Raw genomic sequence first — 24212 nt, 5'->3', positions numbered from 1 at the left:
GGATTGTCCACTTTCCACGTCACCTGCCACGTCACCTGGCCATGTCACCTGCCACAAGTTGTGAATTGTCCATTTTCCACGCCACCTGCCACAAGCTGTGGATTGTCCACTTTCCACGTCACCTGCCACGTCACCTGGCCATGTCACCCGCCACAAGTTGTGGATTGTCCACTTGCCACGTCACCTGCCACGTCACCTGGCCATGTCACCTGCCACAAGTTGTGAATTGTCCATTTTCCACGCCACCTGCCACAAGCTGTGGATTGTCCACTTTCCACGTCACCTGCCACGTCACCTGGCCATGTCACCTGCCACAAGTTGTGGATTGTCCACTTTCCACGTCACCTGCCACGTCACCTGGCCATGTCACCCGCCACAAGTTGTGGATTGTCCACTTGCCACGTCACCTGCCACGTCACCTGGCCATGTCACCCGCCACAAGTTGTGGATTGTCCACTTGCCACGTCACCTGTCACGTCACCTGGCCATGTCACCCGCCACAAGCTGTGGATTGTCCACTTTCCACGTCACCTGGCCATGTCACCCGCCACAAGCTGTGGATTGTCCACGTTCCACGTCACCTGCCACGTCACCTGGCTGTGTCACCCGCCAAAAGTTGTGGATTGTCCACTTGCCACATCACCTGCCACGTCACCTGGCCATGTCACCTGCCACAAGTTGTGAATTGTCCATTTTCCACGTCACCTGCCACAAGCTGTAGATTGTCCACTTTCCACGTCACCTGCCACGTCACCTGGCCGTGTCACCCACCACAATTTGTGGATTGTCCACTTGCCACGCCACCTGCCACAAGCTGTGGATTGTCCACTTTCCACGTCACCTGCCACGTCACCTGGCCATGTCACCCACCACAATTTGTGGATTGTCCACTTGCCACGTCACCTGCCACGTCACCTAGCCATGTCACCCACCACAAGTTGTGGATTGTCCACTTGCCACGTCACCTGGCCATGTCACCCGCCACAAGCTGTGGATTGTCCACTTTCCACGTCACCTGGCCATGTCACCTGCCACAAGCTGTGGATTGTTCACTTTCCACGTCACCTGGCCATGTCACCTGCCACAAGCTGTGGATTGTCCACTTTCCACGTCACCTGCCACGTCACCTGGCCATGTCACCTGCCACAAGTTGTGGATTGTCCACAATGCAATGCAAGCAGTTACAGTTTTTTTATATTTTTTAATTGTTTTTCATCATTTGCCATCATTTTTGAGATTTCCAATGTAAAAAAAAAAAGGTCACCTTTAAAAACGCTTATAAACGAAATCGTGGCAAAACGCCAGTGCATCGTTTAGCCACGTTTTGTGTCTGAAACGTGGAAATCTTTGGCGTCTGAACACATTTTTTTGCTTAGAGAAAAACAAGGTTAAACGCAACTGCATATAAACAGCAATAAACGAGACAGTGTACATGGACACATAGGATAACATGGAAAAAAATTGTCCAACTGCCTCTGAACGCCAGTTTAACAGCGTCCTGTGTGAAAGGGGCCTTAGAGGCTCCTCTCTTCTCTTTTACACTCAGTTGTGACGCTACTCTTATATCAAGACATCGCTTGTATATCAAGGCAAAATTTATTAAAACATTTTCCTTGTCTTAAAAAACGCTCTCAAACCAAGTTACTCTCAAACCAAGGTTTTACTGTATGTATATCAAGGAAAAAAATCCTTTTTTTCCCCCATGAATACAGAACTGCATTTGTTGTTTAGCAGTTTTCGCATCTGGCTAAAGTTTAGCTTTGTTAAAATCTTGCCGACCAGCCGCCGTCGTTTTACGGCAGCAGGTCGGCTCCCCTGCGCGAGAGCCCGTAGCTATACGTCGGCTCTCGCGCAGGCCACTAAAATAAAATATTAATAAAAATGCCATAAAAATACCCCCTATTTTGTAAACGCTATAACTTTTGCGCAAACCAATCAATAAACGCTTATTGCGATTTTTTTATTTTTTTTTTGAAAAATAGGTAGAAGAATACGTATCGGCCTAAACTGAGGAAAAAAAATATTTTTTTATATATTTTTGGGGGATATTTATTATAGCAAAAAGTAAAAAATATTCATTTTTTTCAAAATTGTCACTCTATTTTTGTTTATAGCGCAAAAACTAAAAACCGCAGAGGTGATCAAATACCACCAAAAGAAAGCTCCATTTGTGGGGAAAAAGGGACGCCAATTTTGTTTGGGAGCCACGTCGCACGACCGCGCAATTGTCAGTTAAAGCGACGCAGTGCCGAAAAGTGCTCTGGTCTTTGACCAGCAATATGGTCCGGGGGTTAAGTGGTTAAAATCTGCTGTAAAATACGACTTTTGACTTGGTACACATCCTTTCTGAAAACATATACAGATCTCACCTACTGATATGTGCCTTGAGGTCCCCAGAAGAAAATACATAAATACAGGATAAAATGAGGTATAGAGCCCAAAAACAGGTGGCAAGCCTGCCAGAAGAGCGTATGCCAGTCCTGAAATTATAAAAAAAATCATATTTAACATCCAGATACTGAACACACAGTGGCTGTATTAACCTCTTCCTGCCCAGCTTTGCTGTCCCGTTAATAGGTTCTGTATGCAGGGCCGATCCTAGGCAGGGTGCACAGGGTGCTCTGCACCCAGGCGCCTGCAGAGGTGGGGGCGCCGAAGTGGCAGAGTTCTCCCCTCCCTCCTTCTCTCCTTGTTTGTGTCCGTCCAGAACTAGTGTTCTGAGCATAGGTGTGTGTCCGTCCAGAACTGATGTGTCTCTGACCATCTCCTTTACCATGTCTGCAGTCTCTGACCATCTCCTGTACTATGTCTGTAGTCTCTGACCATCTCCTATACTATGTCTGTAGTCTCTGACCATCTAGTGTACTATGTCTGTAGTCTCTGACCATCTCCTATACTATGTCTGTAGTCTCTGACCATCTCCTGTACTATGTCTGTAGTCTCTGACCATCTCCTTTACCACGTCTGCAGTCTCTGACCGTCTCCTGTACTATGTCTGTGGTCTCTGACTATCTCCTGTACTATGTCTGTAGTCTCTGACTATCTCCTGTACTATGTCTGCAGTCTCTGACCGTCTCCTGTACCATGTCTGCAGTCTCTGACCGTCTCCTGTACCATGTCTGCAGTCTCTGACCCTCTCCTGTACTATGTCTGTAGTCTCTGACCGTCTCCTGTACTATGTCTGCAGTCTCTGACCATCTCCTGTATCATGTCTGTAGTATGTCTAGGGGCTTTTTCTAAACAGACTCTCTAACAGAAGCCCTCTCTGTGCCCAATACAGTACTCTGCTTCTCTTCCTGTATTTTGTTTATTGTTAAGAGATCATGTAAGGATCCCAGGGTAATGAAGACTTCGTGGGGGAGCATCTCTGTGGTTGAGTCATTGCCATAGAAACTTTTGTAAAGGGGTGGAGTTACTAAAATGACCACGCCCATGTGGGGGCGCCAGAAATATTTCTGCACCCAGGCGCCTGTGACCCTAGGATCGGCCCTGTCTGTATGCCCAAGGGGTGTGAAGGATTGGCTGATCACGTGACTCCTGTGATTGGCTGTCACAATGGTCAGATGATTGGGAGTTATGCCGCGTACACACGGTCGGAATTTCTGATGAAAAAAGTCTGATGGGCTTTTTCCATTGGAAATTCCGATCGTGTGTGGGCCCTATCTGACTTTTTTTCCATTGGTGTTTAGAAATTCATTTTTCTCGGCTCGTCGCAGTGTTTTACGTCACCGCGTTTTTTGGATGGTCAGAATTTAGTCTGACGGTGTGTAGGCAAGACTGATGGGAGTCAGCTTCATCGGAATTCCGACGGAAATTTCCATCGGAAAATTCCGATCGTGTGTACGCGGCTTTAGTCTCTCCAACACCCAATCATAAGCATGCATTGTGAGCTGTTTTTTGGCAGTTCAGCTCTCAGCACCTAAAGCTCTGCCACACATGGACGCATATGTGCGCTGTGTTAGCAGTAAAGTGTTACTAAACTCAGGACTCTGCATTCACTATATCTGATCCCCCACAGTACACAGAACATGGAAATGCAATTATTTTAGTAAATATAAACTGCTGAATACCCCTTCTCATCAGCAGTATATAGCAGTCTTGTGACGTCTATCAGTGTCTAGTTAAAGCTGTAGAAGGAGTTTTCATTCTCCTCTGACTGTCCTATGAGGCTGCATGGCCCCTGACCCTCTGTCTGGGCAGTGCTGATTGGCCCTGTGCTGATCACATGCACCCTCCCAAAAAGAAAAAAAAAATCTCTAGCAATACACTGAGAATGTGCAGAGTGCCTCCAAGGCAGTGGCGTAGCGTGGGTTGTCAGTGCCTGGGGCGAGGCAAGTAATTTGCGCCTCCCTGACCCATGGACTTACCTATTTTCAGCTAGCTCCAGTCTGGTCACATGATCCACTGTGTGAGACAGCGGTGGCTGTAGGGAAGAGGAGATTGTGCTTGATAATGACTGGTAAGGCCTGGAGTGGTGACATTGTGCATATGTTCCTATGTTCCATCTGTTTTTGGTGCTCCCTCCTCTCCACACTTGTGACAGCGCCCCTCTAAATTTTGCGCCCAGGGCGGTGGCCCCCCTGGCACCCCCCACGCTACGCCACTGCTCCAAGGCTCTGTTCTATCAGGAGATGGATTGGGGACAGTGGAAGAAGGGGAGGATCGGAGAAGACAGGAGAAAATACTCTTTTTACACAATTCAGAGGATTAACCCCTTCCAGCTCAGTAACAGCAAGTCCTTTTTTTTTTATGGGTTTACTGCTAATAAATAGAGGACCACCTACAGTATTTACAATCAGCACTAAGATATATAAGTTACCTTGAGGCAGCTGGACTATGCCAACACTGAATCCGGAGATGGCATCTCCCAGCAACCACTCCCGAGCCGGGTACCGCGGCAGCCAGCGCAGGACAGGGACGTATTTCAGCAGTAAGCACCTGGCTGTTTCCTGAGAGCATCTTGGATAAAAAACAGGAAAGGTTCTCTGTATTGGTGTTCATTTTTTTTTATATCTACACACTATCATGATGGTTCTGTGTTTTTTCTACAGACTTTTAGCTGGATTCAGGTATGTCGACATCATTTTAAACCGGCGTAGCGTATCGTATTTACGCTACGCCGCCGTAAGTCAGAGAGGCAAGTGCTGTATTCACAAAGCACTTGCCTCCTTGCGTAGCGTAAATGGGCCGGCGTAAGGGCGCCTAATTCAAATAAGGAACAGGGGGGCGTGTTTTATGTAAATGTTTCGTGACCTGACGTGATTGAAGTTTTTTACGAAAGGCGCACGCGCCGTCCGTGGACATATCCCAGTGTGCATTGCTCCAAAGTACGCAGTTTCGACGTGAACGTAAATTACGTCCAGCGCCATTCATGGACGACTTACGCAAACGACGTAAAAATTTTAAAATTTGACGCGGGAACGACGTCCATACTTAACATTGGCTAGGCCAGCTTTTTGTTGGACTAACTTTACACCTGAAAACGCCTTACGTAATGCGAGGCTTTCTCCCTGGTGTGGAGAAAGCCTCTTGAGGGGGAGGAGCGAGCAGGCAAGTCAGGACGCTCTCTACTTTGCAGACAGAGAAAGGAGCTGTGTGTTAGTGGGTGTCCTGACACTCCTGCTCGCCCCATCCCCCCTCGTGATACAGCGAGCGGGCCATAGCCGCTCGCTGTATCACTCGGCCCCGCCCCTCGGCGCGCCCCGTCACTGGATGTGATTGACAGCAGCGCCAGCCAATGGCTGCGCTGTTCTCAATCCATCCGCTCTAGCCAATCAGCGGCCAGGCTGAGCGGCGAAGAGGATCTCGGGACCGCGTGGGACTTTCGAGGGAGGACTGCACTAAGGTAAAGTAATTCCTTTACAACCTCTTTAAGTGTCAGAGCAGAGCCGAGAAAAGCTTGGGCCATAGGTGTGCGGAGCTGATAGCATTAGGGTGTGCACCCTTAAGCTCAAACACACATGCATGTGTATGTGTCATATACTGGATATATATATATATATATATATACAGTATATATATATATGACCCCGGCACATTGATCTCCCTGCCGGCACAGTGAAAGGGAAGAGCATAAACACTTTTCTTATGGCAGAGCCGGTAAGAGGGAGATTTTTCCCATGTTCCTGCTGCTACACAGAGCGATAACACTAATGCGCATGGGGTGATTAGGGTGTGCCTGGGCGCACGCGGCACACCCTGTGCGCACAGGCACATCCGGCACACCCTGTGCGCACGCCTATGGTTCTGTGTTTTTCTACAGACATTATCTATATTCTGCATACATATTATCATTGTACGCTTGAAGTTTTTCGATAACAATTCCATTCCAAACTAGAAAGACAATTGGTTTATAGCCAGCTAGGCAGGGGCATTCCGCCCATTATGTGTCAGGGCAGAGATAAGCTCGGGCATTTTCTTGCCTGAGCTCTCAAGCCTGGAAGCAGCCAAGTCAAGTCCTAAGTAACAGAAGCATTCCTTGCCCTGTCTCATGTGTGGCTGCGGGGCAGGGAATGCCCCTGCCGCCTAGGATTTGCAGTCGGCATAGACAGTGCTAGCGCAAGTTTAGGCTCTTAACTTCCTGAGTGAAGTGTGCTAACCCCGCCGGTGACTTGTCGGTATGGTTCCTCTATCGAGATGGTTCCTGTAAGGACTGCGCAGGCGCAATCCTTGCCGACGGAAATCTCCGGCCAGCATCCAGGCTCATTCCTTAACATCCCCGTGGATTGGAGGATGTTTAAAAAAGAGCCAGGAGGCCGAGCGAGCGTAGCGAGCCGCCCGAGCGAATCGAGGACGTGAGGCCGACTGGACACTTACCTCAAATTCCACGTCGCCCTGGAGGTTCAGTGATTTTCGTCGGCAAGGATTGCGCCTGCGCAGTCCTTACAGGAACCATCTCGATAGCCGGAACCATATCGTCAGATCACCGGCCCTCCTATCCACTTATGGGTGACATAATGTAACGAGAAGAGGGCCCTCTCCTTAACCGTGACATAGACCACAATAAAAACCTGGCAGAGGTTCAAAACCCTCATAGCATTATCCAAAATGTAAAACTGCTTTTGGCTTTAGATTCACGTTTCCTATACAATTCATTGCATCAGAGCTTCTCACCTCATCTGGTTCTTCCTCCTTGCCCAGAATGATGGTTTTATTACCCTTGTCCTAGGGGCGATTTGGTCCAGGTCAGCCTCGCTTACCACCTGGGGCTTCATAGGATGACCCTTCTCTGAAGTCTGGACCTGTTTATCCTCCATCATGGTCAGATGACCCTCAGTGACTCCCTTACAGGTCCACTGTCATGGACGATGTGTAAACTTACTATTGATGTCGTCTGGCAAAAAACTGACAGGGAAAAGTATAAAAAAAAAAGTTACAGGAATGCATTTCGATCAACGCAGAACTCCTGTAAGAAATAACAAGATAAAAAGGAATAGCCCATTACAAGATGAAAAACGTTACCAGATTTTCCTGTGATATTCATCTTCAACCATCAGGACCACCAGGACTCCTTATTCTTCTTTACACTGAAGATAGTTCTTAATGACATTGGCCCGGATTCACATACATCGGCGCATATTTATGCCGCCGTAGCTACGCCGACGCAGCGCAGAGAGGCAAGCACTGGATTCACAAAGCCAGTGCTGCCAAATCTGCGCTGGGTTTCCTAGGCGTAAGCCGGCGTAGGTGGAAGTGTGCGTGAGCCATGCAAATGAGGCGTGACCCCATGCAAATGATGGGCTGAGTCTTAGACAGACACGTATAATGAACGGCGCATGCGCCGTCCCTTGGACGCATCCCAGTGCGCATGCTCGGAATCACGTCGGAACAACTGCCTAAGATACGACGGATCACTGCCTACGACGTGAACGTAACCTACGCCCAGCCATATTCACGTCCAACGTAAACGACGTAAAATACGACGGCTTGTGTTCCCTGGTCCATACCTTTGCATGGGTTGCGCCTCATATATTTGGAATAACTTTACGCCAGACGTACGACTTACGCAAACCGCGTATATTATGCGCCGGGCGCAAGTACGTTCGTGAATCGGCATATCTCCCTCATTTGCATATGTGCCTAGAAAATCAATGGGAGCGGCAAATGCGCCCAGCGTAAATATGCGCCCACTCTCCGCCGGCGTAGGCAAGTTACGTCGGTCGGATGAAGCCTATTTTCTGGCGTATCTTAGTTTGTGGGCACGGCGCACAGATACGACGGCGCATATTTGCACTTACGCGCGTATCTCGAGATACGTCGGCGTAACTGCTTTGTGAATCCGGGCCATTGGCTGTATGTTTGGGGTCATCGTCATGCTGCAGAATACATTTGGGGACATTTATATGCCTTGCTGATGGTATGGCATGATGTAAAAGTATCTGCCTGGATTCAGGGCTGGTGCAAGGATTTTTAGAACCCTAGGTGAAACCTCATTTTTCCGCCCCACCTTGGCTCCATCCCTGACCCCACACCCTTTGCCCTGCTCATGTATACCCCAACTTTTTAATGAGGGGGCCCATCAAATGCTGCCTCCCCAGCGCCCATCAATGCAGTCTACCTGAGCCCATCAATGAAACCTACCAGCGCCCATCAATGCAGCGTCACCAGTGCCCATCAATGAATGTGTGCTTGCTTCTATTCATTCGGGAGGCGGGACACAGACAGATTCCTCCGCCGCCGCTGCGCCTCTGACACTACCCTGTTTCCCCAAAAATAAGACCTACCCTGAAAATAACACCTAGCATTATTTCCCAGGAGGGCTGCAATATAAGACCTACCCCGAAAATAAGCCCTAGTTAAAAATGCTTGTAAAATCCTAAAATCCACTCTATTACAGTAGTATATAATGTACAATGTTTGTGTTTCTGTAATATAATTGTGGGGAAGAGAGCTCCGGCGGGTCACAGAAGCGCAGAATGGCGCTATAACAAAGGTATTTGGCACAATTATATTACAGGAACATGCACATTGTACATTATATAATACTGTAATAGAGTGGATTGTAGGATTTTACAAGCTTTTTAACTCAGTTCGCACTGGGGATTCCTGACAGGCAGGGAGGGAGAGGGGGAGAGAAGACAGCACATTACATGGTAAGACCTACCCCGAAAATAAGCCCTACTGTGTCTTTTGTTGGCATAATTAATATAAGAACCGGGCTTATTTTCGGGGAAACACGGTATGTGCAAATGGACTGCCTGCTGATGCTGAGACTTATGCTCCGTACACCCGATCGGAAATTCCGACAGCAAAAGTCCGATGTGAGCTTTTGAGCGAAAATTCTGACCGTGTGTAGGCTCCATCGGACTTTTGCTGTTGGAATTTCCGCCAATAAAAGATTGAGAGCCGGTTCTCAAATTTTCAGACGGAAAAAATTCCTATCGGAAAATCCGATCGTCTGTAGCAATTCCAACGCGCAAAATTCCGACGCATGCTCGGAAGCATTGAACTTCATTTTCCCGGCTCGTCGTAGTGTTGTACGTCTTGACGGTTGAAAGTTCAGAGAACTTTTGTGTGATCATGTGTATGCCAGCCAAGCTTGAGCCAAAATCCGTTGGAAAAAAACATCCAAGGTTTTTCCGACAGAAAATTTGATTGTGTGTACGCGGCATAAGTTGCTTGCAGCAGAGAGAAGAGAGTAGGAATGACAGTGGCCGGGTGCCCTAGGCAGCAGTGCAACCTAGGCAGCTGCCGAGTTTGCCTATTGGTAGCATAGGCCCTGCCTGGGTTTCTCAACATTGAGATCATCATTGATCCTGACCAATACTCCAACTCCATTTGCAGAAAATGCAGCCCCAGGCTTCCAAGGAACCTCCACCATGCTTCACTGTTGCCTGCAGACACTCATTATTGTACTGCTTTCCAGCTTTCCAGCCCTTTGGCAAACAAACTGCTACAGCCAAATATGTTACATTTTGACTCAACACAAAGAGAAGAGAGTGCACCACCGCCAGGGATGGACTGGCCATCGGGACTACCGGGAGTTTCCTGGTGGGCCGATGGCTCAGTGGGCCGGCTTCAGTGACAGTGAACACAACAGCTATGGCCTGGGAGTTTCTCACTTCTGCCTAATCTTGTCCCATTAGGGTGGGCACCGAACTGATTCGGTGAAATAATGTCTAGCTCCCCTACTGGTACTGTCTATAATGCTCGTAGGTTCTGACCATCTCCTGTAAGATGTTGGCAATATTTGACTATCACTTACAGCATGCCCATAGTCTATGCCCATCTCCTTACGATACCAACGATGGGGCACTTTTCCTCTAACCTACCTGTAATACCAAATGTGGTGATGTTTACTCCTACTGCCAGAAAAATCTCCACTCCCGCTGGCCACAATCTGGCCCTCCTGAAGTCTGAAGGACAGAAAACCGGCCCTTTGTTTCGAAAGTTTGGAGACCCCTGATCTATAGCATTACATTCACCTAATATTATGTGCAGCCCATTGGTAGTGTCATGAACTGCACTTAAAGCAGGAGTTCACCCGAAAAAAAAAATTTAAGATTAGATTGATGCTCATTTTGTCAAGGGGAATCGGGTGTTTTTTTTTTAAATCGAAGCAGTCGTTTTAGAGAGCGATCTTCTCCGCCGCTTCCAGGTATGGTCTTCGGGACTGGGCGTTCCTATTTGATTGACAGGCTTCCGACGGCCGCATACATCGCGTCAGGAGTAGCCGAAAGAAGCCGAACGTCGGTGCGGCTCTATACGGCGCCTGCGCACCGACGTTCGGCTACTTTCGGAAAATCGTGACGCGATTTATGCGACCGTCGGAAGCCTGTCAATCAAAATAGGAACGCCCAGTCCCGCAGCCCATACCAGGAAGCGGCGCAGAAGATCGCTCTCTAAAACGGTAAGTACTGCTTCGATTTAAAAAAAAAAAACACACGATTCCCCTTCACAAAATGAGCATCAATCTAATCTTAATTTTTTTTTTTCGGGTGAACTCCCGCTTTAAGTGCAGTTCATGACACTACCAATGGGCTGCACATAATATTAGGTGAATGTAATGCTATAGATCAGGGGTCTCCAAACTTTCGAATGAGCCTCAATCTAATCTTAAAAATGTACTTTTCGGGTGAACCTCCACTTTAAAGCCCCTATAATCAAGTAAATTAACCACCACTGAACTATATTACCCTTATAATGCCATAAACGATGAAGTAACTTACCATGCACCTGGCCAATTCCAGCACACAAAGAGAAATTCTGCCAGCCTAATGTCAATAGATGGACTACTGTTGAAATTTTCCATAACGTATTGGCACATGCAAAGCCCATTATATCATCATATTTATACTGGTCCATAATGGGCATGTCCAACACTGCCCACCTCCATAACCAATAAAAATGCATCCTTCCTCTTCCCAATAAATCATTCTGGCAATTAAAATGTCTTTTTGTTTGTTTGTTTCTAACCAAAACATCCTCATTGGCCAGTTATTTAAAAGGTCCCTTGGTGGTGCCACTAATTCAGACGTGACCTTGATGGTGCCAAAGTATTCTTCTGGCCAGTTACACGACAAACCAAAGTAATGACAAAGGCTGGCATTGTCTGTGGTCCCTTTTTTAGCATATCGTAAATTACTTCTGTGTATAAATGTACCCGTGTGTTGTCAACAAACATGGCGGAACACAAATGTTTAGTACTCGTCCAAACAAACGCACAAAGGATACTTTCTTGTGTCATTTCAAATTATGCTTTTTAATATTTACTGTATATTGATAAGTCGGAACACCTGCACAATGCTTCACTTATCTGAAATGTAGCTGAATTAAAACACATTCCTATTGAAATTAGAGTCAAATCTGTCTACATATTGCCCTTCGAGTAGAGAGGCATCAGATAGGAAGAACAGAACCAAAAGAGATGATTGAAGGGAAAGTATGATGTATTTACAGCATTGTGTCTTAAACATTTACAGTACCTGCAGGGCCGCCATCAGGGGGGTACAGGCAGTACACCTGTAAGGGGCCCGGTGGTCTCCAGGGGCCCGGGTGGCATCCCCCCTTTTTTTTCGTCAGCTCCCAAAGCCCCCCCCCCCCCAACCTCTAAGGCCTTGTACAGACGAGCGAACATGTCCGATGAAAACGGTCCGCCGACCGTTTTCATAGGACATGTCCGCTCGGAGATTTTGGTCTAATGGTTGTACACACCATCAAACCAAAATCCCCGCGGACAGACAGCGCGGTGACGTGGCGGTGACGTTGACGCTGCCACGTCCGCAAACCCAGAAGTTCAATGCTTTCAAGCATGTGTCGAATCACTTCGACGCCATGCGCGGGTTCTCGGGCCAGCATGCTAAGAAACTTTTGTCCGCTGGAAAATTGTCCGCCGACCGAACATGTCCGCGGAAACAGGGCCGCGGACCAGTTTCAGCGGACATGTTCGGTCGTGTGTACGAGGCCTAAGGGGCCCGGCCCCGTTGGTCCCCAGGGCCCTGGATGGCATCCCCATTTAATTTTTATTTATTTATTTATTTATTATTTTTTTTGTTCGTCAGCACCCAAAGCCCCCCGACCTCTAAAGGGCCAGGGTGGCATCCCCCTTTTTTTAAAAACAAAATTTTTTAAATTTTTTTCCATCAGCACCCAAAGCCCCCCCCCCGACCTCTAAGGGGCCCAGTGGTCCCCGGAAGCCACTCCCCTCTTTTTTATATATTTTTTTGTCAGCTCCCAAAGCCCCCCTGACCTCTAAGGGGCCCGGTGATCCCCAGGGCCCTGGATGGCATCCCCCTTTTTTTTTTTGTTCATCAGCAAACAAAGCCCCCCGACCTCTAAGTCCGGATGGCACCTCCCCATTTTTTCTTTTTGCCCGTCAACAGCCACAGCCCTCCTGACATCTAAGGGTCCACCCAGGGCCCCGGATGGCATCCCCCCTTTTGGGGGCGTGTTTTATGTTAAATGCAAATTACGTCGCAAAGCCTCATTGGTTTCGACGTGAACATAACTTACGCAAAGCCCTATTCGCGAACGACTTACGCAAACGACGCAAAATTCGACGCTGGCCCGACGTCCATACTTAACATTGCGTACGCCTCATATAGCAGGGGTAACTTTACGCCGGAAAAAGCCTTACGTAAAAAAATGCGCCGGGCGTACGTACGTTTCTGAATCGGCGTATCTACCTAATTTGCATATTCTACGCGTAAATCTCTGTAAGCGCCACCTAGCAGCCAGCGTAAATATGCAACTAAGATACGACGGCGTAAGAGACTTACGTCAGTCGTATCTTAGCCAAATTTTGGTGTATCTTGCTTTCTGGATACAGAAAGAAGATACGCCCTCGCATGCTAGAATTTACGCGGCGGATCAATATAAACGTAAATTGTTTCTGAATCCGGGACTTTCTATTTAACCAGCTTTCTTTCCAGAGCGTTTCCTGTTAATAAAGCCAATTTGCATGATGCAGCATGTTGTCGAGTCCTCCCAACTTGTGGAACACGGCAAGACTTTGAATTATTGAACTAATTAATTTCTTATTTGGCAAAATATAGGGCCAGATCCTCAAAAGGGATACGCCGGCGTACTGCTGTTACGCCGTCGTATCCCTGTTTCTATCTATGGAACTGATCCACAGAATCAGTTTTCCATAGTTAGGCAGAAGATCCGACATGTGTAAGGGACTTACACTGCCGGATCTTAGGATGCAGTACCGCATCCGCCGCTGGGGTCATTTCGTGTCGAAATGCCGCCTCAGGTATGCACATTAGCACTTACGGAGATCCACAAAGCTTTTCAGCTTCGTTTTTTCTCCGTAAGTTTTAGTTTGTAAAAGCATCCCTAATTTTGCGTTTGCAAAGTGTAAACTGTTTACACCATGTAAAAGCAGACCCTTCTGTCCAGCGACGCGATTTTTTTTTTTGTTTTGATTTTTTTTTTTTCGCCGTATCTTTTTTTTTTCCCGACGCAACTTTATTGACCCGTCGCGATCCACAAAGCTCGGCGTAACGTAATTTCGCGCTATGCACGTCAGGGAAAATGACGTCACGAGCATGCGCAGTACGGCCGGCGCGGGAGCGCGCCTAATTTAAATGGGAATCGCCCCCATGAAAAGAGGAACGCCTTGCGCCGGCGGAATTTAAGTTACACAGCCAAAAATTTCTAGGTAAGTGCTTTGTGGATCAGGCACTTAGGTAGAAATTTTAAGGCAGTGTAACTTAAATGGTAAAATTTACGTTACGCCGGATCTTGTGGATTACCCCCATATTTCTTATGCCTTCAGTAACAAGTGGATAATAGTTTAGCGGCTTGAAGTACGAAGGACTTTTCAAAAATGTTGCATCTGCTAAATTTGTACTCGAGATATCAGAGAGACTCTCACAAGATTTCAACTCAATTTCATGCAGATGAAGAATCAGTGGCATCCTAGGAGCAGAAGCACTTTTATTAATGAGTAAACAGAAGTCTGGGTTTGAGAATAGGTTATAATTTATTAAATTGGGTGGATAATTTCCATTTAAAAAAAATACATCACTTTTTTGTAACTCTGGACACACACATTGGAACGTGCCTGGCGCACAGATGAGCCCTTCTGTTGGCAATACAGAAGGGCCACAATTTTTTTTTTACAGCTGCACTTGGGTCTATTTAAATTTTTTTAGCTGCAATGGGCAATACAGACATTTGTTCCCCAACTCTCCTTTTGCGCCCTTCTCAGGCTTGAGACATGGAGTGAAACAACAAATGGTTGTGCTTAAATTGGCATGTATGAACAATTCTGAATTTTAACCCAAAACACATGTGGCTTTACCTGGCTCGCGCTCCCTCCCTCTACCACAGGGATCCTCAAACTACGGCCCTCCAGCGGTTGTAGAACTACACATCCCATGAGGCATTGTAACACACTGACATGAGTAGGCATGATGGGAATTGTTGTTCCAGAAGAACTACATTTATTCACTCTTGAGAAGAGGAGAATAAGGGGGGATATGATCAACATGTACAAATATATAAGGGGTCCATATAGTGAACTTGGTGTTGAGTTATTCACTTTACGGTCAACACTGAGGACAAGGGGGCACTCTTTACGTCTAGAGGAAAAAAGATTTCATCTCCAAATACGGAAAGGTTTCTTCACAGTAAGAGCTGTGAAAATGTGGAACAGACTCCCTCCAAAGGTGGTTCTGGCCAGCTCAGTAGATTGCTTTAAGAAAGGCCTGGATTCTTTCCTAAATGTACAGAATATAACTGGGTACTGATATTTGTAGGTAAAGTTGATCCGGGGTAAATCCGATTGCCTCTCGGGGATCAGAAAGGATTTTTTCCCCTGCTGTAGCAAATTGGATCATGCTCTGCTGTTTTTTTTTTGCCTTCCTCTGGATCAACTGTGGGTATGGAGTTGGGTGTATGGGATTGTACTGTGTTTTTTATTGTTTGTTTATTTTTTTGTGGTTGAACTGGATGGACTTGTGTCTTTTTTCAACCTGACTAACTATGTAACAACTGGAGGGCCGTAGTTTGAAGACCCCTGCTCTACCACATATGGATATTTTCTTATTTTTATTTTTTAAAGCGGAGTTCCACCCTAAAACTTTTTTTCCCCCCATTATCAGACTCCTGGAAACTTATAAAAAAACATTTGGGAGGAAACTTTTTTTTTTTTTTTACTTACCAGAATCGCCCTGTTGCTATGTAGTCCTAATCTGCCACTTCCTGGTCTGCGGCGCTCCTAGGTCACTTCCTGCCTCGCATGTGCTCCTGGGAAATGGTGACACATCATTTCCCAGGAGTCTGTGGGCAACACTGTGATCAAAAATCGCATTATTTTGCCGATAGGAAATGACGCGATTTAAGGCGGATCACAGTGTTGAGATGTGTTTGTTTATGTTGCCATAACAACAGGCCACCCATTGTTATGGGAACTTTAGAAACAATCGGCGCTACGGCCGCCGATGAATTTTGTATGATGCAGCATGGCCAGATGTGACCCCCTGTCAAGGGAACAGAAGTGAGGGGAAAGCACCCAGGCAGGGACACAATCCGCAATAAAGACCTGAATAAAGTCTGCACCAAAAAAGAAAAATAATGTCTGGACATGATCTATATATAGGGTCGCTACCTTTTCCTCAAGCCAAACCCAAACACTTTAGCGGCACAGAGAACATTATTTTCATAGTGTACACTATAGGATTATAAAAGACCTGGGGCATCTTTCGGTGCCCCAAAGAGGGTGGTAATGCAGCGCGCTGCGGCAAACACACTGCACGTGGCCAAACTGCTCTTGATGACATCATTGCCCCCCCAGTGCCCCATTAATGCCAAACCGGCCCCTAGACAGCGGCCCACAGCTCCCGGATGGCAATAGATTGTGTGACTATCTTAGTTACTTGGGGAGCCACAGTCCAGTCTGAATAATATGTCTGAGTTTCAGGCAGACTGAAACCCGGGCAGATTCACGTACAGCCGCGTAAAATTGTGCGGGCATAACGTATCTGATTTACGTTACGCCGCCGCAACTTACACGGGCAAGTGCTGCATTCTCAAAGCACTTGCTCCGTAAGTTGCGGCGGCACAGTTGCTAATTCAAATGTGGAAGGGGGGGCGTGTTTTATGTTAATCTACTGTGACCTGACGTGATTGACGTTTTTGCGGAATGACGCATGCGCCGTCCGTGGAATTTCCCAGTGTGCATTGCTCCAAAGTACGCCGCAAGGACGTCATTGGTTTCGACTTGAACGTAAATGACGTCCAGCCCCATTCACGGACGACTTACGCAAATGACGTAACTTTTTCAAATTTCGACACGGGAACGACGACCATACTTAACATTGGCTGCGCCTCATATAGCAGGGGCAACTATACGCTGGGAAAAGCCTAACGTAAACGTCGTAACTTTACTGCGTCGGCCGCGCGCACGTTCGGGAATTCGCGTATCTAGCTAATTTGCATACTCGACCCGGAATTCGACGGAAGCACCACCTAGCGGTCAAAAAAAAAATGCAGTTTAGATCCGACGGCGTAAGAGACTTACGCCTGTCGGATCTAATGGATATCTATGCGTAACTGATTCTAAGAATCAGGCGCATAGATACGACGAGTCGGATTAGGACTTACGACGGCATACATGGCGCTGCGCCGTCGTAAGTCCTTTAAGAATCTGGGCCATAGTTCCAAACCCTGACTGTCCGGGTAAATCCTTGACAGGTGGCAACCCTAGCTACATACAGTAAAAGTACAAATATTAAAAGAGAAATACAAAGGCAAACATTACAGACTCCTTCTGAAAATGCTTTCACAGTTTATGGAATTCTGGCAGTGTCTTGCTTCCATATCTAAAGCAGAACTAAACTCTCTCAATCAACATTAACAATTTTATTACTAAGGTACATTTCATTTTTTTTGTTTTTTTTGTTTTTTGTGACATTTCTTCAGTTGCTTCCTGGTTTCTGGCCTAGGCCAAAATGATGTCACAATGCACCCCCTGCCTGCATGCCTGAGCTAAGGTCAGATTCCAGGAAGTCATCTGCCCTTTCTCAAGATGGCCACGGTCAGAAATGCTGGGGGGGGGTGTTTTACAAAGTGAGTTCTCAATAAAATAAAACATGGAGACATATAGGGATGGAGGAGTTTTCTTTGAACATTAAAAATGAATTAAATAGCGTTTTCAGTTTGTGTTGCTCAGAAACCATCTAATCTAAAACACTGTGTGCAATCCTCCTCTCCATCCTCATCACATCATTCTGAATGGCCTGCCAAGTTACAAACACTCAGACAAACTCAAAAGGAACACAAAGTCTTGGTGGCAGGAGATCACTGTAAAAAAATAAAAATGCCCTGAAAGGGTCAAAGTTCTTCCAAAATCATAATCAGGTCCTGAAGTTATTCTGTACAAAATACAAAGAACACTTTTTGGTGAAGAACTAAAATCTTCCACAAGGTGGCAGTAGAAGCAGCAAAGTGTCCTCAGGGGAGCTCCAAAACATCCACAAAGTTATGATGGTTTAATGGGACATTCTTCTAGACTTCTCCAGTGCTGCCCTTCTTCTTTGGAGCTCTCTTCTTTTCATATCCTTGTGGAAAAGATCTGCAGGAAAGACAAAAAGCTGTAAGCATTGGGCCGGATTCAGAAAGAATTTACGTCGGCGTATCTATTGATACGCCGCGTAAATTCTAAGCTGCGCCGGCATATCTTCTTTCTGTATTCAGAAAGCAAGATACGCAGAAATATGGCTAAGATCCGACTGGCGTAAGTCTCTTACGCCGTTGCATATTTACGCTGGCCGCTAGATGGCGCTTCCGTCGATTTACGCAAGGAATATGCAAATTGGGTAGATACAACGATTCAGAAACGTACGTCCGCCCGGCGAATTTTTTTTACGTCGTAAGGCTTTTTCCGGCGTAATGTTACCCCTCATAAAGCAGGGGTAAGTCATGTTAGGTATGGACGTCGGAAACGTGTAACTCAGCAGCAGACATGTAAAAGGTCTACATCAGGGACCAGAAGACGGCGTTTTTTACGTAGTTTACGTTGGACGTGTGTCTGGATGGGCGTAGATTACGTTCATGGCGTAGGCAGTGATCCGGCGTATCTTAGGTAGTTGTTCAAAAGTGGTTATGAGCATGCGCACAGGGATGCGTCCACGACACGACGCATGCGCAGTTCCTTCAACGTACTTGTCTGGCTCTCAAACCATCATTTGCATGGCTTTGCATGGGGCAAGCCCACTTCCACCTACGCCGGCCTGCGCCTTCGAAATCTACGCCACGCCGATGCAGCTTTGGGAGCACTGGCTTCCTAAATTCCATGCTTGCCTCTCTGCGCTGCGTCGGCGTAGCGTACATTGAGATGCGCTACGGCGGCATAATGTGCGCCCGTTCTCTGTGAATTCGGGCCAATGAATCTGGATGGTACTGAAAAAGCAAACCATTTTCCTTTAAAGCTCTAGGGATGAGTATATATTGTCTAAATCCATTCATCCCGTGTATTCTTCCTGAATCTCGGTGTGGTTTGTGTGTTACTTCCAGATCTGTGCAGTAATCCAATGTGAGACTTCCTGTAATAAAGACCGCTCACTGCTGCGCTCTCTCTCCTTGTGCAGGGTGACTGGTCTTAGCTCCACCCCCTCATGTAGTTTTCTGCAGGCAACCTGTAGTGGGTGGAGCCTGCTGGGTCCTTCCCACAGCTCCGCTCACTCTTTGTGCAGGGTGACTGGTCTTGTCTCCGCCCCCTCCCGAAACTTCTGCAGTGGGTGGAGCCCACCGAGTCCCTCCCAGAGCTCCGCTCACTCTCCTTGTGCAGGGTGACTGCATACCTCCCAACTGTCCCTGATTTGGAGCAATGTCCCTCATTCTCCTCATTTGTCCCTCATTTTGGTCTGATCTATATAGATTTATATAAAATGCACTTTTTATCTATCAAAAAGTGTTTCCCGGTGCTAAAACTGTCATCTGATTTCTAAATTGCTGCATTTGTAAGTTCCAAAAGCCAATATAAAGAAATAGTAGTGGTAAAAAAAAGCACTTGTGGGTTTAACCAAACTTATTTTTTTTGTACAATTCTCCTTTAAGGGGGCGTGGCAAGGGGGTGTGTCCTGTGCCTGCATACTTTTGCCGATAGGTGTCCCTCATTCCCATCTCAAAAAGTTGGGAGGTATGTGACTGGTCTCGTCTCCGCCCCCTCCTGTAACTTCTACAGTCTGCAGTGGGTGGAGCCCACTGAGTCCCTCCCACAGCTCTGCTCACTCTCCTTGTGCAGGACGACTGGTCTTTTCTCCGCCCCCCTCCTGTAACTTCTGCAGGCAGCCTGTAGTGGGTGGAGCCCACTGAGTCCCTCCCACAGCTCTGCTCACTCTCCTTGTGCAGGGTGACTGGTCTCGTCTCCGCCCCCCTCCTGTAACTTCTACAGTCTGCAGTGGGTGGAGCCCACCGAGTCCCTCACACATCACTGCTCACTCTCCTTGTGCAGGGTGACTGGTCTTGTCTCCGCCCCCTCCTGTAACTTCTGCAGGCAGCCTGTAGTGGGTGGAGCCCACTGAGTCCCTCCCACAGCTCTGCTCACTCTCCTTGTGCAGGGTGACTGGTCTTGTCTCCGCCCCCTCCTGTAACTTCTGCAGGCAGCCTGTAGTGGGTGGAGCCTGCTGAGCCCCTCCCCACAGCTCTGCTCTCTGCACAGGCTATGAATGAATGTTTCAACTCACATGCTTGTCTTTTGGTTCTTGCGGTCCGGATATCTGTGCGATGTAAGTGACGGCATCATGGACAGAGGGGAATAACTGAGACTTGGTGATCGTCTTGCTGAAAAAGCTTCCCACCTCTAGCTGCTCCAGAACGTTCTCTGTCACAATCACAAAATATTATCAGGTTAGATGCTTGTCGCCCAAAAGAGCAGAAAGAGCCAAAAGAAAGAAATGGAAATTTGTGGATTTATTCTAGTTTCACGTGGTGTGTATGCATTTTCATGAGCGCCACATTGAAGTCTAAAAAAGGCCAAAAAATGTGCATTGTAGAGCTGCGCCATTCTGGCCAAGACGAGAATCACGATTCTCGCGGTGTAACATCTTTCGCATTATACAGAAAAAAAATTGGCAAACTTTACTGTTTAGTTTTTTTTTTAATTACCGTATATACTCGAGTATAAGCTGACTTTTTCAGCACATTTTTTTTATGCTGAAAAAGCCCCCCCCTCGGCTTATACTCGGGTGACGTCTCCCGCTGTGTCATGCAACTGTTCGGCGGTGTACTGTCAAACAGCGGCCGTCCATTGCAACAAAGCCCCGCCTCGTCCTCGTCCGTGATAGACGGAACACTGATAGAATGCTGGGAAACTGAATCAGTGTTCCTTCTATCACGGACAAGGAGGCGAGGCTTTGTTACAGTGGACGGCCACCGTTTGACAGAACACCGCCGAACAGTTGCATGACACAGCGGGAGACCATAAACAAGGTGAGGCTGCAAATGGCCACAGTGAGGCTACAGATGGGCACAGTGAGGCTGCAATTGGGCACAGGGAGGCTGCAATTGGGCACAGGGAGGCTGCAATTGGGCACAGATGGGTACAGTGAGGCTGCAAATGGGCACAGATGGGCACAGTAAGGCTGCAAATGGGCACAGTGAGGCTGCAATTGGACACAGTGAGGCTGCAATTGGACACAGGTGGGTACAGTGAGGCTGCAAATGGGCACAGTGAGACTGCAGATGAGCACAGTGAGGCTGCAATTGGGCACAAATGGGCACAGTGAGGCTGCAAATGGGCACAGTGAGGCTACAGGTTTGCACAGTGAGGCTGCAGGTGGGCATAGTGTACCCTAGGCTTATATTAGAGTCAATACGTTTTCCCATTTTTTTGTGCTAAAAATTAGTTGCCTCAGCTTATACTTCAGTATATACAGTAATTAAAGTGTATTTTTTTTCCCAAAAGACTGCTGCGCAAATACAGTGTGACATAAAATATTGCAACAACCATTTTATTCTCTTGGGTCTCTGTTAAAGAGTAAGTAATTTTCTAGCAGAAAGTCATGATTTTAACTTGAAACCAACAAGTGTCAGAAAAAGGTTTATAGCTGGATTCACAAAGAGTTAAGCCGGCGTATCAGTAGATACGCCGTCGTAACTCGGAATCTAAGCCGTCGTACATTTAAGTGTATTCTCAAAATTGAGATACACTTAAATGTAGCTAAGATACGACGGCCTGCGCCGTCGTATCTTAGCTGTCTAGTTCCGCCGGCCACTAGGGGCGTGAACGCTGATTTACACCTAGAATGCGTAAATCAGCGATATACGCCTATTCACGAACGTACTCTTGCCCGTCGCAGTAAAGATACGCCGTTCACGTAAGGCGTTTTCAGGCGTAAAGTTAGTCGAACAAAAAGCGGGCCAAGCCAATGTTAAGTATGGACGTCGTTCCCGCGTAGAATTTTGAAAATTTTACGTTGTTTGCGTAAGTCGTCCGTGAATGGGGCTGGACGTAATTTACGTTCACGTCGAAACCAATACATCCTTGCGGCGTACTTTGGAGCAATGCACACTGGGATATGTCCACGGACGGCGCATGTGCCGTTCGTTAAAAACGTCCATCACGTCGGGTCAGGAATCATTAACATAAAACACGCCCCCCTGTTCCACATTTGAATTAGGCGCGCTTAGGCCGGCCCATTTACGATACGCCGCCATAACTTAGGAGGTAAGTGCTTTGTGAATACAGCACTTGCCTCTCTGACTTACATCGGCGTAGCATAAATACGATATGCTACGCCGCTAAAACATACGCCGCCCTACGTGAATCCAGCAGTTAGTATCTAAAGTGGACCTTCAGTCATTTTTTCATCTTTCCATCTATTAAATCTTCTGCCCTTGTTGTTGTTGTTGTAACTTTGGATAGTAAAACATTTTTTTCTGCCAGTAAATACCTTAAACAGCCCACTTCCTGTTGTCTGGTCATTAGCCTAGGCTTATGACATCATACACAGCTCTCTCTCACATAGGTCTTATGTAATGTGCCGTCTTCGCTCACCCTCTCTCTGGAATCCTCAGTATGAACTGAGTTAAAATGCTTGTAAAATCCTATAATCCCCTCTATTACAGTAGTATATAATGTACAATGTGTGCGTTTCTGTAATATAATTGTCCCAAATACCTTTGTTATAGGGCCGCTCTGCGCTTCTGTGACCCGCTGGAGCTCTCTTCCCCGCAATTATATTACAGAAACACACACATTGCACATTATATAATACTGTAATATAGTGGATTATAGGATTTTACAAGTATTTTAAAAGAGGGCTTATTTTTGGGGTAGGGCTTATATTTCAGCCCTCTTGGAAAATAACACTAGGTCTTATTTTCAAGGTAGGTCTTATTTTCGGGGAAACACGATATGAACACCCTGAAATAAAAAGCATTTTTACATTGCAGTAACACATTTTAAAATATATAATTTCTCTTTTTGACCTGCTTTTCCTTACCATGACACCCAGCGAGGTAAACATTCACATCGATTTCATGGAAATCACGAAAGAGCTAAAAACAAAAAAAAATAGAAACTAGTAAACACACAGCTCCCGATCCTGTCAGGGGAGAAAGGCCTGACCGTCTGTTCATACAATGTATGAACAGCGATCAGTCATTTCCCCTATTGAGGCCACCCCCCCTACAGTTAGAACACACCCAGGGAACATACTTGACCCTTTCCCCGCCCCCTAGTTTTAACCCCTTCCTTGCCAGTGTCATTTTTATAGTAATCAATGCATTTTTATAGCACCGATCGCTACAAAAATGACAATGGTCCCAAAAATGAGTCAAAAGTGTCAGAAGTGTCCGCAATGATGTCGCAGTACCGAAAAAAAAAACGCTGATCGCCGCCATTACTAGTAAAAAAAAAAAATATTAATAAAAAGGCCATAAAACTACCCCCCACCAAAGTTGCGGCGGCGTAGCGTAAATAGGCCGGCGTAAGCCCGCCTAATTTAAATGTGGAAGATGTGGGCGTGCGTTATGTAAATTTAATGTGACCCCACGTAAATGACGCTTTTTACAAACGGCGCAAGCGCCGTCCGTGAAAGTATCCCAGTGCGCATGCTCCAAATTAACCCACAAGAAGCCAATGCTTTCGACGTGAACATAAATGACGCACAGCCCTATTCGCGAACGACTTATGCAAACGACGTAAAACGTGAAAAATTTGACGCTGCTCCGACATCCATACCTAACATTGGTACGCCTCATCTACGCCTCATATAGCATGGGTAACTTCACGCCGAAAAAAAACGTAACGTAAACGGCGTATCTGTAATGCGACGGCCGGGCGTATGTTCGTGAATTGGCGTATCTAGCCGATTTACATATTTCTAGGCATAAATCAGCGTACACGCCCCTAGCGGCCAGCGTAAATATGCAGTTAAGATACGACGGCGTAGGAGACTTACGCTGGTCGTATCTTATACAAATTCTGGCGTATCTGATTCTAAGAATCAGGCGCATAGATACGACGGCGTATCTGGAGATACGCCGTCGTATCTCCTACGTGAATCTGGGCCTATAACTTTTGCGCAAACCAATCAATAAACGCTTATTGCGATTTTATTTTTACGAAAAATATGTAGAAGAATACGTATCGGCCTAAACTGAGGGAAATTGTTTTTTTGAGAGAGAGAGAGAGAGAGAGAGAGAGAGAGAGAGAGAGAGAGAGAGAGAGAGAGAGAGAGAGAGAGAGAGAGAGAGAGAGAGAGAGAGAGAGAGAGAGAGAGAGAGAGAGAGAGAGAGAGAGAGAGAGAGAGAGAGAG

General features: G+C 46.7%; 2 protein-coding genes across 5 annotated transcripts in view; both read right to left on the bottom strand.

Moving 5' to 3' along the window:
* Positions 1-11258, bottom strand: part of LOC120945084 (solute carrier family 26 member 6-like) — a 45098-nt gene extending 33840 nt beyond the window's left edge. For both annotated transcript variants that reach the window (XM_040358947.1, XM_040358948.1), the window contains exons 1-4: positions 11169-11258; positions 7114-7344; positions 4820-4959; positions 2370-2480 (exon numbers count right to left, since the gene is read on the bottom strand). In XM_040358947.1, the coding sequence (XP_040214881.1) occupies positions 2370-2480; positions 4820-4959; positions 7114-7259 (397 nt within the window). In that variant the 5' untranslated portion in view covers positions 7260-7344; positions 11169-11258. The remainder of the gene's footprint in view (positions 1-2369; positions 2481-4819; positions 4960-7113; positions 7345-11168) is intronic.
* A 6377-nt stretch (positions 11259-17635) lies between these two features.
* The window catches only part of LOC120945081 (solute carrier family 26 member 6-like), a 41981-nt gene continuing 35404 nt past the window's right edge, over positions 17636-24212 (bottom strand). For all 3 annotated transcript variants that reach the window (XM_040358943.1, XM_040358942.1, XM_040358941.1), the window contains exons 18-20: positions 22896-22950; positions 20136-20272; positions 17636-18022 (exon numbers count right to left, since the gene is read on the bottom strand). In XM_040358943.1, coding sequence (XP_040214877.1) covers positions 18002-18022; positions 20136-20272; positions 22896-22950 — 213 coding nt within the window. In that variant the 3' untranslated portion in view covers positions 17636-18001. The remainder of the gene's footprint in view (positions 18023-20135; positions 20273-22895; positions 22951-24212) is intronic.

This window comes from Rana temporaria, chromosome 7, assembly GCF_905171775.1.
Source record: "Rana temporaria chromosome 7, aRanTem1.1, whole genome shotgun sequence".
Taxonomy (NCBI): domain Eukaryota; kingdom Metazoa; phylum Chordata; class Amphibia; order Anura; family Ranidae; genus Rana; species Rana temporaria.
This window is presented reverse-complemented; position numbering and strand designations above follow the sequence as displayed.